Source organism: Hyla sarda, chromosome 3 (genome assembly GCF_029499605.1).
Source record: "Hyla sarda isolate aHylSar1 chromosome 3, aHylSar1.hap1, whole genome shotgun sequence".
Lineage (NCBI taxonomy): Eukaryota > Metazoa > Chordata > Amphibia > Anura > Hylidae > Hyla > Hyla sarda.
Window position 1 is genome coordinate 419,496,136 of NC_079191.1, and position 13,657 is coordinate 419,509,792.

Consider the following 13,657-nt stretch of genomic DNA (forward strand, 5'->3'; position numbering starts at 1 on the left):
CTATCTATCTCATATCTATCTATCTATCTATCTATCTCATATCTATCTATCTATCTATTTATCTAAAGGAGAGATAGAGCAGGAAAGCAGCACTCCAGGGTAAAAAAAGTTGCTCGGGTGAGCCAGCTGAAACGTTGCCTAACACGTCTTTTGAATAAATCACCTTTTTTTTGCTGACACTTGGTGTGCCACTGTCTATTTAATTTTTCTATCTATTTATCTATCTATCTCACTATCTATCTATCTATCTATCTATCTATCTCACCTCTATCATGTACATCCTCCAATCCCTTACTGTTCTCATACTCTTGTAGTATATCATGGCCTTCATGTCAAAAAATACATAATGCAGCTTGTCATATGAAATGCTTATTTTAAAACCTGAGTGAAGAATGTCTTGTTATTGCTCTGCTAATGAGATTAGAGAAATTAATGCTCAGAGAGACAGAAAATGAATGAGATAATTACAGGGAGACAAAAAAGGTCATTCACATAGCATGTGCAACAAATAGGAATAACAAGGAGATGTGTCCAGAAAAGTGTTGTCAAGTATGTGTTATATATCAGCCAGATAGATCAATAGATAGATAGATAGATAGATAGATCAATAGAACGAAAGATAGATAGATCAATAGATAGATAGATATGAGATAGATATGAAATAGATAGATAGATATGATATATATATATATATACATATATATGAGATATATATGAGATTATATATATATTTATATATATATATATATATATATATATATATATATATATATATATCTACAGTACAGACCAAAAGTTTGTACACACCTTCTCATTCAGAGTTTTCTTTATTTTCATGACTATGAAAATTGTAGATTCACAGTGAAGGCATATAAAACTATGAATTAACACATGTGGAATTATAGACATAACAAAAAAGTGTTAAAATGTGTCATATTCTAGGTTCTAGCCACCTTTTGCTTTGATTACTGCTTTGCACACTCTTGACATTCTCTTGATGAGCTTCAAGAGGTAGTCACCTGAAATGGTCTTCCAACAGTCTTGAAGGAGTTCCCAGAGATGCTTAGCACTTGTTGGCCCTTTTTGCCTTCACTCTGCGGTCCAGCTCACCCCAAACCATCTCGATTGGGTTCAGGTCCGGTGACTGTGGAAGCCAGGTCATCTGGCGCAGCCCCCCATCACTCTCCTTCTTGGTCAAATAGCCCTTACACAGCCTGGAGGTGTTTGGGGTCATTGTCTTGTTGGTCCAACAAAACGCAAACCGGATGGAATAGCAGCCGCTGCAAGATGCTGTGGTAGCCATGCTGGGTCAGTATGCCTTCCATTTTGAATAAATCCCCAACAGTGTCACCAGCAAAGCCCCCCCACACCATCACACCATCACACCTCCTCCACACCATCACACATGTAAAGTGAAAACCATTTCAGGTGACTACCTCTCGAATCTCAACAAGAGAATGCCAAAAGTGTGCAAAGCAGTAATCAAAGCAAAAGGTGGCTAGAACCTAGAATATGACATATTTTCAATTTTTTTTTGTTATGTCTATAATTCCACATGTGTTAATTCATAGTTTTAATGTCTTCAATGTGAATCTACAATTTTCATAGTCATGAAAATAAAGAAAACTCTGAATGAGAAGGTGTGTCCAAACTTTTGGTCTGTACTGTATATATATATAATATATGATAGATATGAGATAAATAAAAATGTGATAGATAGATAGATAGATAGGCTCCAATGTGAAGCCAACTCAGTTTGATGGATCAGGGGCATGTTTTGATTAAAACAAAATTAGCTAAGAGCCTCCATTTTTTGACCCCAGATAGGTAGATAGGTATGTAATAGATTAAAATAGATCGATTGAAATAGATAATAGCTCAATAGATAGCTCGACAAATATGTGATAAATAATAAATAGATATGAGATAGATAGATAGATATGAGATAGATAGATAGATGTGAAATAGATTAAAATAGATAGATAAATTGAAATACCGTATTTTCCAGGGTATAAGATGACTTTTTAACCCTGTAAAATGTTCTCAAAAGTCGGTGGTCGTCTTATACGCCGGGTGTCGTCTTAAACGCCGGGTGCTGCTACTGGCCGGGACGCCCGGGGTATGAATTATCCATACCCCAGGCGTCCCGGCCGAGATGAACTTCCCCTGTCACATTCGGGACATCCCTGTATCCCGAAATATTTTTTCAGGACACAAGGATGTCCCGGTAACCTTTCTGCGGCCCCGCATTAACTTTAAAAATGCAGGGACAGCCGGGAGGTAGGAGGTAGCACACGCAGGGACTTCACTGACGTCCCGTGCGTGTGCCCATAGCAACAGCAGAGCAGAGTGGAGCAGCGAGGACGCACGGGCATGGTAAGTTACCAGCATATCATCTTCGGTGCTCTGACCACCGCTCCTCCAGTCCCGGGACGACATAGGCCATAGCAATAGTTCATGACCACGCACCGGAGAAGCGGTGGTCAGAGCACTGAAATGGGGCAGTTGACAGACATACAGCCTCCAGCCATACACTGTATATAGCTGAAGGCTGTATGTCTGTGGGGGAACTATGCTGCCAACCTAATGTGGGGAAAGTACAACCTAATATGGGGGAACTATACTGCCAACATAATGTGGAGGGAACTATGCTGCCAACCTAATGTGGGGGAACTATGCTGACAACCTAATGTGGGGAACTATACTGCCAATCTAATGTGGGGGTAACTGTACTGCCAACCTAATGTGGGGGAACTATGCTGACAACCTAATGTGGGGAACTATACTGCCAACCTAATGTGGGGGAACTATGCTGACAACCTAATGTGGGGGAACTATGCTGACAACCTAATGTGGGGAACTATACTGCCAACCTAATGTGGGGGAACTGTACTGGCAACCTAATGTGGGGAAACTATGCTGACAACCTAATGTGGGGGAACTATACTGCCAACCTAATGTGGGGGAGCTATGCTGATAACCTAATGTGGGGGAACTATGCTGACAACCTAATGTGGGGGGAACTATGCTGACAACCTAATGTGGGATAACTATGCTGACAATCTAATGTGGGGGTAACTATGCTGCCTACCTGGTGTGGGGGAACTATGCTGACAACCTAGTGTGGGGGAACAATGGTATGGTACCATATCGCGGTAGAGGGGTAGTCTTATATGGCGAGTATGTTCCAAACTATATTTTAACTGTAAAAGTTGAGGGTCGTTTTATATTGCGGAAAGCATGGTGGATAGATAAAGCTCAATAGATAATTCGACAGATATGTGTAGATAATATATAGAGGAAAGAAAGAAATCTCTATTTTATAAATTATATATCGTGTGTATTATTATTTTATCCTAATTTTTAATGGCTGTATTTTCTAATAAATAAACTATCCATGGGGTGATTAAGTTTTTTCTATCGCTCTTGTTCTAGTGTAAACTATTATGCAGGCTGATGTACTAGAAGGCCCAGCCGAGGGACCGGCTGATAGTCCATGCACCTAATGACGCACATTGTAGACAATACGGCCAGGTCTTATCTTATCTAATTTCACATTCAGATAATAAAGTAGAACGTTATCATGATGGATGAAAGCTACAAGGTTTTGATTTATTTACTTTCAATTGTAATGGAAAAGTGGCAGAGATTTTCTTTAGACGGGCACGAGACTGAACCTTGTAAATAGTCGCGCGGGCTTTAGCCAATCTGGTCGCGTGGAGAGTCCATTAAAGGCCTGATATCAGGTCTAGAAATGAGCTTATCATGGGGTAAATACCGTAATCGCCCCATTCTGTAGAGCTGAATAGGATCAGCTACTATTTACAGTACATTTTCCCAGATTAGGCGATATCATTGTAATGGTATAATACAAACAATACATAAACACTAATATAAGGGTTTCATAGAGTTCGTAGAGTCGCTATCGAAGGGTCAATAAATTATTATAACTATAGTAAATACAATGCCTATGGCACGTGCCTATAATGACCTTGGACATTCTTTGTATCCAGTATAAAATTATGTATCCCAATGTAGCAATCTCTGCCAGTCTGTTCTGCATACTTCCATATTCCTCCACCATCCTGTACCCGATACTTCCATATGTGTCCCCATTTTTGTTAAACCCCATGTCCAGGGCTAAAGAAAGCTTCGGGTAGAGGACAAGGACCACTGGGCTTAGTGGGTCCACGGTAAGGGGTAAACACTCTTTATATTGGTTAGGTTTTGTCATATTTAGTTCACCATGCCCATGTGCCCACTTAGTGGTATTACCTGTTGGTCTACACAATATACATTGTCGATTGTCATTTTGTTACCAACTTCTACCAACTATGGTTATTGTCTTCTCGAAGGTTCCCCTTAACATTCTTTGCCCCCTTAGGCAGTGGCTTCCAAACTGTGGATGTCCAGATGTTGCAAAACTATCTCTCAGCATGCTTGGACAGCCGGCTGTCCGGGCATGCTGGGAGCTGTAGTTTTGCAACATCTGGAGGCCCATAGTTTTGAGACCACTTTGCTAAGGTATTATATACTGCAGCACTTACACTATTAGGCTATGTTCACATGGCAGGATTACGCTTCCTGCTCAAATTCTGTTCTGCAAAGATTGCAGCTGAATTTTTGCAGAAGTGCGGAATTTCTGCAAAGTTTCTGTGTTATCAAAACAGCTGAAATTCAAAGTCCCGTAGACTTCAATTGGATTCCACTGTGGAATTCCGCAAAATTAAAAACAGGTCTTTAAGGGTACTCTGGTGGAAAACCTTTTTTATTTTTTTTTCAAATGAACTGGTGCCAAAAAGTTAAACAGATTTGTAAATTACGTCTATTTAAAATCTTAATCCTTCCAGTATTTATCAGCTGCTGTATGCTCCAGAGAAAGTTGTGTAGTTCTTTCCAGTCTGACCACAGTGCTCTCTGCTGACACCTCTGTCCATGTCAGGAACTGTCCAGAACAGGAGATATTTGCTATGGGGATTTGCTCCTACTCTGGACAGTTGCTTACACAGACAGAGGTGGCAGCAGAGAGCACTGTGCTCACCTTCCTCTGGAGCATACAGCAGCTGATAAGTACTGGAAGGATGAAGATTTTTTAATAGAAGTAATTTACAAATCTGTATAATTTTCTGGAGCCAGTTGATATGAAAAAATGAAATTTTGCGGAATGCAGAATGCGGAATTTCTGCGGCAGAACTGCCACCGTGGAAATTCCCTCGTGTGAATCGGACAGCAGAATCCCAATAAAATGAAAGGGCAGTAAATTTTGGCAGACATTCATAGCCTTACTTGTGTTTTGTTTGACAGTTATTAGGATTAATTCGATTTAAAATATTTGCCAAGAATTTTAGTACATTTTTGTAAAAATGCATTAAAATTCTATAGGATGTGTCCAAACTAAGGAAGGGGTAGTATCTGAGGATCTTCTGGAACTTCACAAAAAATGTATAAGTTGGGTGAAAATTCTAATTCCAGAATGGAAAAAAAAAATCATAAATACTTAACTTTTTAAAATCAAAATTTTGAGTTGAAATAATTGTGGCAAACATGAAACATGTTTGCTACAATTATTTGAATTCAAATTTTTTATTTTAGAAAGTTTGATATTTAAAAAAAAATTTTTTTTCAAAATTTGTTCAGAACAGAACATTCTTGAAGATTAAGAAACATTACACCTTTTTTGGTTGAGTTTGGACACCATGAAGGAAGTAGTGATTCACTTTGTACTCTCTAGAATTTTTGGAGTTTTTTTTGGGAGGGTTGAGGGGGGAATAAAGAAGCACCAACCTTGAATTGTCCTTTTGAAAAAAGCCTTACAGGCTTCACATGAAGCCACCCCATAATGGTAACCTGATGCAATGTCACCACACACCAGACACAGTCTCTTGGGCATAGCATTGAGCATGTATTCACATTTGGTTTGTGAATCTTCGGCAATGGTGCTGGAGCAGTCATCGTATCTTTTCCTGACGGGCCCATTGCCGCCAAGGCCCGCAGCGGGGTACAACGGGGGAGAGTCCAGTCCATTCTGGTGCCCGTTCATCGTGGAACTGTAGCTTCCACTGGCGTCTGAGGAGCCGCCTGGACTGTGATGGTTGATACTGTCCGTCAGCGAGGCTGGGCTTGAGGGTTCCGTCTTGATGTATGACGAGCAGCTTGAATCAATGTGTCGATCCTTGCTTGACATTCTGCAGAGAAGCCTGCATGGTAATAAGGAGACAAGAATAAAAAAGGAGGCCGTGTTTAATAAAAGAAAGCTTCCCGTGTTTTTTTTAACAGTGCTCTGTGGGGGCTAAAGACTGCACATCATTCATTCATCAGTCAATAACCCTTGTTGTACATGAAGGTAATCAGCATAAGGCCATGACAGAGAGTTAGCAATGTTACAGACAGGCGATAAACAAAACTTTAAAAAGCCCAAATCCCCTGTCCCAAAGGTAAGACCGCTTGTCAATAGGTAAAAATGTACATGTGAAATGTTAAGTATAAAGCTGTGGACTATAATACTTATCCAGTAGTTTTAAAAAAAAGAGGCAATAAAAAGAAATAGAACAAAATGTTTTTTTTTTTTAACAAAAAATAAAATACTTAGATGGCAAGTTAAACTTGAATAAACTCATGAATAAACATTTTTTGGATTGTCTACTGTAAAGATTAACAATATTGAGCTCTTTTGCATAAAAAGAAGAAAAGTATCTTATACCTAAGTATAGAATAAGTATAGAATAAAAGATGAAATGGTTGGGTATAGCTTGGCTTTCCTTCTACCACCTTAGCTGCACTCTTACAACATATTACGGCACATCACAAAGTTAAGTTCATACTACTACTCCGTACTCAAGAATGACAAAGGGATGTTTGCTCAAAAATTGTAAGGATTGTTTTTTTTTTTTTTCGAAAGCACTTCCAAATTTAAAATAGTCTACTCTAAAGCACTGAAAAAAAACTAATACCATGCCACTATGGCTAGCTATATATTCCTTTTTTTAATACACTGTCATTGTTAATTTTAATGGTAGCTGGTAGTCATTCCAAGTCACCTTCACACCATGGTCTAAAGTCATGGTCACCTATACACAATGAACCAAGAAGACTAAGGCCATGGCCAAGCCAAATTTACTTCACACTATTGTGTAACATCATGGTCATGTCAATTTACCTTCAAACCATGGACCAAGAAGACTAAGGTAATGGCTATGTCAAATCAACTTCACACCATGGTATAATAGTCATGTCGCCTTCACACCATGAAACAAAAAGACTTAGGTCAAGGCCATGCCAAGTCAACTTCACACAATTGTCTAAGGTCCTGGTCATGATATGTTACCTTTACACCACAGACTAAGAAGCCTAAGGAACTAGTTATGTCAAATCTACATCACACTAGTGATGAGCAGCATTGGCCATATTCAAATTTTTAATACTTCGCAAATATATAGACGAATATTCATCCTATATTCGTGAATGTCGCATATTTGCGTATACGAGGAAGAAAACAGTCAGGGGGTGGGCAACTTTACTATTGGTTGCTAGGGATGTTGTTCATAACCTCTGACAAGTGTATTTGCATCATTCTAATTGGCCCACAAGGGAAAAGAAGGAATATGAGAATATGCGGAAAAACAAATATTCGCAATTTCGAATATATAGCGAATATATTTGCAATATTCACGAATTTGCGATAAAAATTCAAAATGCGAATAGTCGCGCCCAACACTACATCACACTATGGTATAATGGTAATTTGACCTTCACAACATGGAACAAGGGGACAAAGGTTAAGGCCATGTCAAATCAACTTCACATTATTGTCTAAGGTCATGGTCATGTGAAGTTACCTTCACAGCATGGGCTAAGATTACTTGACGCATTAATGATTTCACAAGTACTATATGAATAGTACATCATTTATTTCAAGCTATGGACAAAACTCAGTAGAAGAGAAGCCCCGAAGAACATTGTCAATGGTAGGTAAAATCTTGATAAGACATGGTCTACCGGAAGCCTTGATTTTTCTCCTTTCTCTGGACTTCTTGTGAGCCCTGTTTCCTCTCCTTGACTATATAACAATTTTCACATTCTCAATGCATTTCTAATATTTTCAAAAAATTTCCAACATGTCAAATATATTGGATAGCAATATAAATCCTAATGGTAATGACATAATGTCCAAGTCGACATTGCTGATGTGCAATGAGAGCATGAAACCGTTGAAGAAACCCAGAAATGAGGTCTAGTAAATAGGGTGTTTCCTTAAGATGTCTGTAACCTACTTCTTTTAGCACTAATTACAGCCATGCAAATGTCTCATCTGCCTTTGCACTCATGGCTCCGGCCAGCGTTCGAGGGAAAGTGGCTCGGCTCTGACTTACAACAGCTCTGCGAATTCCTTTTAATTTAGAGCACTTACAAAACCACTTATTACCTTATAATTACTGGACTGCTCTCACATACATTATGATCTTAGGCTAGAGTTAGGAGTTATTAGGGTACTAAAATACGCTCCCTTTTACTCGCTCTCTCTCCAGCCGTGAATTTTATGCAGCCATGATTAAAACATTCGTTCACATTCATCCCTCGCATCCAGTTGTGCATTGAAGATCTCAGATTATCTTTTTTATTGCAACGCCAAGAGTTTTTTCCGACTTCTTTTTCCTTTACCAAGATAACCATTTAAGTGGTCTAAGATAACCGGTGGTTTCTGTCTACTGTTTGTCATTTCTATAACCTTTCTCAAAGTTAAAGCATGAGATTATGGTGAACATACCAAGAATCGGTCAAGCTTTGTGGTTAGCCCTTGAGGGCTTCATTTTATTTAACCTTCCTCAAAAGTCTAAGCTACAAAATTCCACCATGGATTTACTCCAAGGTTGGTGAGTTTTTTAAACCTAAAAGGGGTTATCCAGGAAAAAACATGATATATATATATATATATATATATATATATATATATATATATGGCTCCAGAAAGTTAAACAGATTTGTAAATTACTTCTATTAAAAAATCTTAATCCTTCTAGTAGTTATCAGCTGCTGAAGTTGAGTTGTTCTTTTCTGTCTGACAACAGTGCTCTCTGCTGACATCTCTGTCTGTCTCAAGAACTGTCCAAAGTTGGAACAAATCCCCATAGGAAACAATTTCTGCTCTGGACAGTTCCCGAGACAGACAGACAGAGGGGTAAGCAGAGAGCACTGTTGTCAGACAGAAAAGAACAACTCCACTTTAGCAGCTGATAACTACTGGAAGAATTAAGATTTTTTAATAGAAGTAATTTACAAATCTGTTTCAATTTCTGGAGCCAGTTGAATATATATATATATATATATATATATTTAAAAAAAATTATTGTTATCAGTAGTTTTGATTTTAAAAAATAGCACTACAGGCAAATACAAAGTAATCTGCAACTGCAGAGGCAGATGTGAAAATAGTCTTATGACTACTGAAGACTACTGCAAATAATAGCAATATTGTCATTAATTATGTCCTTTAAAGGGGTACTCTGGTGGAAAACATTTATTTTTTTTTTAAATCAAATGGTACCAGAAAGTTAAACAGATTTGTAAATTTCTTCTATTAAAAAAATCTTTATCCTTCCAGTACTTTTTAGCAGCTGTATGCTGCAGAGGAAATTATTTTCTTTTTGAATTTCTTTTTTGTCTTGTCCACAGTGCTCTCTGTTGACACCTGATGCCCGTATCAGGAACTGTCCAGAGCAGGAGAAAATCTCATAGCAAACCTATGCTGCTCTGGACAGTTCCTGACACGAACAGAGGTGTCAGCAGAGAGCACTGTGGACAAGACAAAAAATAAATTGAAAAAGCAAAGAATTTCCTCTGTAGCATACAACTGCTAATAAGTACTGGAAGGATAAAGACTTTTATAATAAAAGTAATTTACAAATCTGTTTACATTTCTGGCACCACCAGTTCATTAAAAAAAACAATCCCATAGAAGACACAATAGTTTGACCCAATTTCACCATTTCTGCTTTCCAGATGAAGTCGTGTGAACATCGACCACAGGACATCTATTGTTATGCTGTGCAATATTTGGAATTGTGCTGGAAACAAGTCTCGGCAAGGGGGGCTGACCTGCTAATTACAATGGAGTTCATTACACAAAAGACCATACACCATTCCATTATACTAAGCCGCTAAGATCTGGGCGTAATTCACATTCCTCAACGCAAAAAAAAAAGTCTTTAGTATTATTATTCAAGGACAGAAATATTCACAATTATCTATAAATTCGCCTGTCACATAGTGGGTTTTATCCTGGCCCCTACTTCAATCTAAAATTGGAGGCACTAAAATTCACATTAACTCAAGCAGGAATACAGTGAATATGGCTTTATTTCAAAAGAGCTCGTTTTTGTCAGAAAGAAGCCGTTTCCAAGATGATGACTTTATCTGTTCTTTACAAGAGAGCGAAAAAAGTCAATCCTGCTTCTTCATCGAGTCCAGAAATTTACATTATCTCAATTGCTAGGATGGAGGTTAACAAATGTTGGCCACACACTAGGATAAACTTGTAGAAATTCTGGGAAATAGGCCCAGTGTTAAAGTACAGATAGCCTCAATACTGCGAAGAAAAAAAATCTTTAGGATGAAAGATATCTCAACTGTCACACAAGTAAAAGATGGCTAGAAGATGATGTCATCTGATTTCAGCAATCCCAGTTCATATTGTGGATATTTTCAAGATAAGAAGACTATAAGGATGGAAGGTGTGTGTGTGTGTGGGGGGGGGGGGGGAGGGGGGGTGATGAGCATGTCTTTGGGATCCATTGAATAAATGTTAAAAGCAGAACTTAAGGTGCAATCTATTGCCATAAATTGCCAACAATTAAACATCATTCGAAGTGTTCAACATATGGTTCCCCAAATCTAACAAAATGGCAGGCTTGGTTGGAATAGGCCTAATGTGTATAGCCACCTTAAGGCTCTGTTCACACCTGCGTTGTGGCTTTAGTTGATTGACAACGCACACCACTGTAAAAGATGTTGCATGCCAAACAGCTGACATAAAATTAGGTCCATCCGGTTCCATCATGTTATCAGTCATCTTGATGAAAAAAAATAGCACCACAGGCAAATACAATGTAATCTGCATCCGCAGACACAGATGTGAACATAGCCTTATGACGACTGAAAACTACTTCAAGTAATATCAATATTGTCAATTATTATGTCCTTTAAGCATGTGTTCAACAAGCAGAGCTTTAGGCAAAATCTATTGTCATAAGCTGCCATCAATTGGACAACGGACATCATTCAAAGTGTTCAACCTATGGTTCTTCAACTCTACCAAAACTTCAAAATGGCAAGCTTGGTTAAGGTAGACTTAATGTGTATAGCGCCACCATTGATCTAAAGTCTTGTTATGTACCAGATGCATCTCTTAGCTTTGGAATAGATAAGAATGCCATGTAGTGTTGAGCGGCATAGGCCATATTCGAATTCGCGATATTTCTTGAATATATGGACGAATATTCGTCATACATTCGCAAAATTCGCATACATTTGCAAATTTGCGTATGCGAAAATTAGCATATGCAAAACATTAGCATATTCAAAAATTAGCATAAGTGAAAATTCGCAAATGCGACAATTAGCATATGCAAATTTTTGCATATGCACAAATGCGCACGCCGGTCTCACACAGTAGTATTAGAGCCTTCTTTACACCACACAAGCTGGAAGCAGAGAGGGATGATCACTGTGATGTGTACTGTGAAAAAAAACAAAAAAAAGAATACTCGTAATTACGAATAATAGTGCTATATTTGCGAATATGCAATATTCGCGAATAAAATTTGCATTGCGAATATTCGCGAGCAACACTAATGCCAAGATGGAAACTTCCTTCTATGAGGGTCCACTCACACTAGCATTAAGGCTTCAGTTTATAATGGAAGCCATGATGGTGGTAAAAATCTATTTTGACCTTTTTAATGAAGATTAAAGGGGTTATCCACCATAAGGTGATTTTAGCACTTACTTGCCGGACAGTTATGGTCATGTTTAGGAAGGATCTGGACATGTCTTGGGGCTAAATGGCCACCATAATGCTACTGATTTCTTCTCCCACACATCAGTCAACCTACCCATTGCAACACAGCTAGGCTCCCTTCCATGCGTGCTGTGCTTGAAACTACGATTCCCTGCAGCTCTGTGGAGGATGATTTCCCTCCTACCGACTGGTCGCCCCACCCATTGAAGCACAGACAGGCTCCATTTCAACCCCTGACCAGTGATGTAATGTCTCGGTCGCACAACAACCTGAGAAAATCTGACACAACACAAATTTTGTATGCTGTTAAAAATAAACATCAGGGCAAAGGTCACATAAAAAAAATTGCGAGACTAGCCAAACACAGGTACAGACACAATATTATTAATTACTCTAATTTTACAGCCCCTGTAACATAATCATTTAAAAGAAATTCTAGAATATGCCTTTAATATTACTGTGTTTCACTGGATTTTGAGAGTCATTTTTTGGTGTAAGAGCCAAAAATGTGATTTGACCATTGGGACTGTCTCCCAAGCTATAAGCAACCAGCACACTTCAATCCACTGCAAAAATCTGTGTCCGAAAGTAAACGGTGCAATGCATTTGCGGGCCGACTTACTTGAACCATGGATGTGACTTCGCGATGAGTGCGTTTTCTGCTTCAATTAATTGCACTCAGGCAAAGTGGCAAAAAAACACAAATCACTTAGTAGAAAAATGGGAGCCAGCTGCTCTTGTATACGAATGAGGAAGGAAAAAGCAAGGAGTCTGAATGAAGTGTCATGTCAGAAATCAACGGTGCAACGTGCGATTTGAGGAAACAGGACTACTTTCCGGCGACAGGGTGTCATTACGGCATCACAGTAATACGATGCTTTGACAACTCTCTCGCCTAACGTATCATCACTGCATTAAGGTGCGCTGGCTTAGCCAAAAACAAGGTGCACAAAAAGGATTTCTTCTCGGCTTCTAATAAGACTTTGCCTTGTTAAGTTGAAAGGAATATTCAGAGCCATTACTAGATAAGTTTATAGGAGGAAAACAAAAAACATTTCCAATGAATGTCATAATGGAGGAGATGTCATGGCAACTAAAGAGTTACATTCCCAGACTGCCAATCAAGTCTTCTAAATGGACTTGTCCAGATGCAAGGATGCACCATCCATGAGTAATGTGTTTTCCCCCAGACTGTAGGGGGCAGCATTTTTGGCAGATACATTCCATAGGTGCGACTTCTAACATTGTAAACGTCCACTATAGTAAGATGCAACATCATTTACTGCACCAGTTTTTGGGTTTGTATTGCAAGACATGGATTTCGGGACAGTGTTTGTTAGATTGTCGACTCATAGGACAAAGTGATTGCATTCATCAGGGAATACATACATAATACTAAGGTAAAACCTTGGTTGGAACCAAACTAAAGATCAAGTTATCTGTTTATGCCAAGCAATGGCCTAAACTGAGCCTAAAAAAAAAAGTCCCAAATGATGGTGCTAAAAATGTGCAACTTTTCTTAGCACTTTCAAGTTTTAACATGTGCGAAGGGGAAATGGACACAACTCACTATGGGTAGGTACAGTCTAGAAGCCATTTTCTAATTGTAGAAAGATTCACTCATATGGTTCTGTACTACAGAGC

General features: G+C 38.7%; 1 protein-coding gene across 9 annotated transcripts in view; it reads right to left on the bottom strand.

Moving 5' to 3' along the window:
• ESRRG (estrogen related receptor gamma) overlaps positions 1-13,657 on the bottom strand; it is an 892,172-nt gene that overhangs the window by 159,521 nt on the left and 718,994 nt on the right. For all 9 annotated transcript variants that reach the window (XM_056568348.1, XM_056568345.1, XM_056568340.1 and 6 more), the window contains one exon: positions 5,785-6,197. In XM_056568348.1, the coding sequence (XP_056424323.1) occupies positions 5,785-6,184 (400 nt within the window). In that variant the 5' untranslated portion in view covers positions 6,185-6,197. The remainder of the gene's footprint in view (positions 1-5,784; positions 6,198-13,657) is intronic.